General features: G+C 58.3%; 1 protein-coding gene across 1 annotated transcript in view; it reads left to right on the top strand.

Moving 5' to 3' along the window:
* Positions 1–270: 270 nt before the first annotated feature.
* The window catches only part of LOC104278055 (laminin subunit gamma-3-like), a gene marked incomplete at both ends in the record, with an annotated part of 10,302 nt that continues 5,992 nt past the window's right edge, over positions 271–4,580 (top strand). The window contains 5 exon segments of the mRNA XM_009874907.1: positions 271–407; positions 1,903–2,019; positions 2,116–2,314; positions 2,531–2,643; positions 2,908–3,126. Coding sequence (XP_009873209.1) covers positions 271–407; positions 1,903–2,019; positions 2,116–2,314; positions 2,531–2,643; positions 2,908–3,126 — 785 coding nt within the window.

Raw genomic sequence — 4,580 nt, 5'->3', positions numbered from 1 at the left:
GTGGTCGCTGCAGGGCAGGCATCCGCACTCCTGCGGGCATTGCTGCCTCCCCAGCCCCTACACAGGACCCTCGCAGGGGCTTTGCAATGGCAACCCAGCAGGGTCTCACCCTTTGCTGGCTGGCAAAGCCATGGGGGTGCATCCCTCTGGGTCACTGGGACTAGGCTTCCTCAGAGCTACCACTGGTGTTCTCCCTGTGGGACAGTGCTGTGGCCCCCTGCGGCTCTGCCTGTCTCATGCGACCTGCTCCTCTCTCCCCGCCGTGCCCAGGTGCCAGCCGGGCTGGTTTAACCTGCAGCCCCACAACCCCGCTGGCTGCACCAGCTGCTTCTGCTACGGCCACTCCACCGCCTGCACGGCAGCAGATGGCTACGAGGTGACCCACATCTGCTCTGACTTCAGCCGAGGTACCGACCCCTCCAGCTCCTCGAAAAACAGAGGGCACAGCTGTGCTAACTCCAGCCAAAAAACCTCCAGCAATATGGGGAGGCTGGGGCTGAGCATCCTGCTCTGGGGCTGAGCATCCTGCTCTGAGGCTGAGCATTCTGCTTTGGGGCTAAGCAGTGGTGATGGCTGGAGGGGTGTTTTTTCTGGCTCGCCCCTATTTTGCTGATAAATCTCTTCTTTTGCTCCCAGCTCCGTGGGCTGGGCTCCCCAGGGCACCCTTCCATGCCCACCTGCTCGCGGGGCTGTGCATGGTTCAGGAGGGCTGCGGGGCTGGGCACGGCCATTCCATCACACCAGGGACTGCACGAACACTAAAAATCAGCTCAGAAAGATAAAAACTAAAAGAATGGAGGCTGGTGGGACCTTTGGCCTTTATTCCCTCTTCTCCTCATCCTCGGCTGGCATGGGTCTGGGCAGACCCGGGGAGCAGGATGGGGTGCTCCCTCGCCCAGCTGCAGCCAGGGCTCTGCGTGGCAGGGCTGGGTGTGTGAGGGATGCTCGGGGAAACCCTGCCATCTGCCGCACAGCCTGACCTGTGCAGCCCCATCTGTGGGCACATCACAGCCTCTACCGCACCCCCAGCTCGCCGGGACCCCCAGCTGCACCCCAGCAGGGTACAGGCACCCCTCACCCAGCTCTCTACCCGGCCTGTGCCCCGATGGGGTGTACGCTCCAGTGAGCAGATGGATGCAAACGAGTTTATCCTGATTGCCTTTAAACCACGCTGCCAATTGCTGTGCTGCTGTCTTCCATGGCCTTGAAACGGAGCCAGGCTCCAAACCGAGTCTTTTTCCCACCATTCCTGCAGCCAGTTTGGGGCTGCTCCTTTAGCGACAGGTCTGGCAGAGCCCTGGGCTGGGCTGCAGGAGGCTCAGACTAACTGGGCAGCTGAATCCCTGCACCCCAAAATGCTCCCCAAACTGCAGCTGAGCTGGATCAGCTGGAAGTTTCCTGTGCTGGGTGAAAGGGTCCAGATTCGGGATGATGTGAGAATCAAGCACAGCCCACTCAAGAGCCAGGGATGGATTTCCAAACTCTGCGGGCGCCCGGGGCTGGAAGAAACAACTAACCCTGGGGAATCAGGAGGGAGTTTAACTGATTTCTGAAGGAAACCAACTTAATGCAATTACACCCTCCTTGTGTTTCCCTGGGCTTCCTGCATTCCCCAGCCCACAGTAATGCTGGAACCACAGCACAGGCAGGGGGGCAAAAGTTTAAAGATAATAATTTCCTCCAAATCTAAGAAAATAAACAGATGGGGGGATGGCTAGGGTCACTCTCTGGTGCATGAATGCACAGAACCCAAGTGGAGCACAGTGTTACAAAACACTGAGCCCTTACAAGACCCTGGAGAGTCTTGGGAGGAGGGACAGAGCCCCTGAAAGCAGCACCTCATTGGTGCTGGGCTGGGGAGGCACTTGCTGCTCCCTTCACCTGTGCACCATCCTCACACAGGGCTGGAGGGCTGGGCTGCCACAGCTCCAGGCACCGGGGACCTGCCTCTGCGCTGGGCTGATGGGGAGATCATCACCAAGTTGGACGGAGAGGAGCTGGTGGATTTTCTTGCGCCAGGTATCGTGTGCGCAGGCTCCCTGGGGTCCTGCTCTTGTGTGACATCCCGCTGCTATGCTGGTGTGTGAGAGCCTGTGCTCCTTTTTCCCTTCACAGAGAAGTTTCTGCAGAATCAGCGTCTCAGTTACAGGCAGCTCCTGTCCCTGCTGCTGGGAGTGGAGGGGACCGACATTGGGACAGCGACCAAGGTGCCCCTGCTCCGGGTCCAGCTGGTGCTGGAGGGCGAGGGGATGGAGATCACCTTGTCCAGCAGCGAGAGCCAGCCCCAGCATGGAAAGCAGGCTGTCACCTTCAGGTAACCCTCATGGCGCTTTGGGGAAGCCTTGGCTGGGTTTGGGACACAACAGGTCTGACCTTGCCTGGCTGCCCTCTGTTGTGGGGCTCAGCCCTGTTCCCTGCCCCTCTCTGGGATTTAGCTGTGTTCCCATCGTTGCACCTGGGGCCTATTTGGGGAGATAAGCTGTCCCACAGCACGTCAGGCTGGCCCTGTCCTTCCTCCCTTCTCTAACAGGTTGCACGAGGCAGAGGAGGGTGCGGAGCCTTTGCTGTCGGCCTTCAGCTTCCAGCGCCTGCTCTCCAACCTGACCGCCCTCCGTCTCCGCGTGAGCCACGGTCCCGTGCCAGGTGGGTGGCTCCATGCAATGTCCCCAGGGGGAACAAGCTGGGATAGGGCTGGGGACATCAAAGCAGCATCAGGCTCTTGGGGACAAGAGGTATTGCAGGGGTTATGTTGGGGCAGGGGCTGGCTCATCTCTGTGAACACCCCTGGATTCTCTAGGAGGTATTTCAGGGTGTCCTATGCCTGTTTGAAGCACTTCCAGGGAGGATAGAGAGAGCAAGACTGGAGGATATGCCATCCCATTCCCACACTGCTGTCCCCTCTTGCAGGTGGACTGTCGCTGAGCAAGGTCCAGCTCACGTCCGCTCGCCCTGGACTGGGGGTGCGGGCAGGCTGGGTGGAGGAGTGCACGTGTCCCCCAGGATACGCTGGGCAGTTCTGCCAGTCCTGCGCGCCCGGCTTTAAGCGGGAGATCCCCTTCGGTGGCCCCTTCGTCAGCTGCGTGCCCTGCACCTGCAACCAGCACGGGGACTGTCACCCCCTCACAGGTACGCACCCCCCAGCCTCTCCACTTGCCCCATTGCTACGTGCACAGGTGACAACCCTGTGTCTTTGTTTCTGAGGGATGCTGGAAAACCATCTGTGAGGTACGCAAAACTTGCAAGCTGAATTGCTTGGCTGGTTGCAGGGACTGGCTTCATAACTGCAAAGACAGAGATAGCGAATGAAGTGCAATAATGGTAGTAATTTATTTTAAAATGGTCATTTTTTATGGTACTTTATTATATTAAAGGAGGAGAAAGGAAGGGTGCTGGCCCTAAGAGGAGTGGGAGAGCAGAAGTCACAGTAGGAGAGAGGCAGTGGGTTTTGCCGGGATGGGATCTGCGGGCAGCAGAGTGGAGCAGGACTGGGCGCAGCCCTGGTGCTGGCAAATTGGGGGTGAACCTGAGCAGAGAAACAAGCAAAAGAGCAGGAAAATACAGCGGTGCCAAGCTTGTGAGACAGGACCAGAGGAGCTGGCTCTCATGCCGCCTGCCCAAGCCCTGCTCTGCCTCCAAATCCAACTCAGAAGTGCGTGACTGCAGGAGGGACTGTCACTTGAAAGGAGGAAAAACCAACAGCGAAGTCTTCAGGGCAGCATAGCTGTGTCTGGCTGGTTTGCAGGGTGTTGGCTCTCCCATCTCCTGCCAGGCAAAGTGTCTGGATGGCTTTGGTCAAGGGAGGAGGGCAGGATTGCAAACCGCTGCCCTGGAGCTTGAGGTGATTGCGTGAATCCAGCAGCAGCCTTGCTGCTGTCAGCCTGGGGGAAAGGCAGATCAGAGCCATGAGGGGCTCGTGAGATTCTGCCTTGCTCCCATTCAACCCTGCAGAAAGCAACACTTCCAATTGGTTTGAAAAGAGCTCAAAAATAAGACGATGGAGCTCTGGGGCTCCTAGTTGGCTGGTTCTCCTTCGTTCCCCTTGGTGTGAGGAGCAACAACAGTGTATGGCTGGGATGGAAAGGGCTGGAAGAGGCATAGTACCCTTGTCCTGCCAGCACAAATGCAGCAGCAGTTCTGCAAACTCCCTCACAGCTCGAAGAGCCTGGGCCGGCGCCGGCAGCTGCACAGTCCTCAGGGACGGGGCCAGGCTTTTTGATGTCCCAGTGCGGGCCCTGCCAGCCCGCATACTTCCTTTCATTTATTTTTCCATTCCTTCCTGCCACCCGGATTTCCTTTCTTTTCCATTGTCCGGCTCCGCCTGGATGTGGGGAGAATGGAAGAATGCCTGTTCCCTCTTGTCCAACCTGCCTGGTATCACCCGACCTCCCAAATTATGGGGAAAAATCCTCTCCCTTGCTCCTTCTCTCTCTCTGCAGTCAAGCAGAGTATCTGCCTGGAGATGAGGGGCTACCTTGAGCATCCTTCCTCCTCCTTCCCCCTCCTCCTCCTTCCTCCCCCTCCTCCTCGCAGCCCATTTTGGAAGGCTGTGACTCACCGGCTCGGCTCGCAAGGAGACGCTC

This window comes from Apaloderma vittatum, unplaced genomic scaffold (genome assembly GCF_000703405.1).
Source record: "Apaloderma vittatum isolate BGI_N311 unplaced genomic scaffold, ASM70340v1 scaffold31348, whole genome shotgun sequence".
Taxonomy (NCBI): domain Eukaryota; kingdom Metazoa; phylum Chordata; class Aves; order Trogoniformes; family Trogonidae; genus Apaloderma; species Apaloderma vittatum.
The sequence above is the reverse complement of the archived record's forward strand: the minus strand, read 5'-3'. Positions and strand labels throughout refer to the sequence as shown.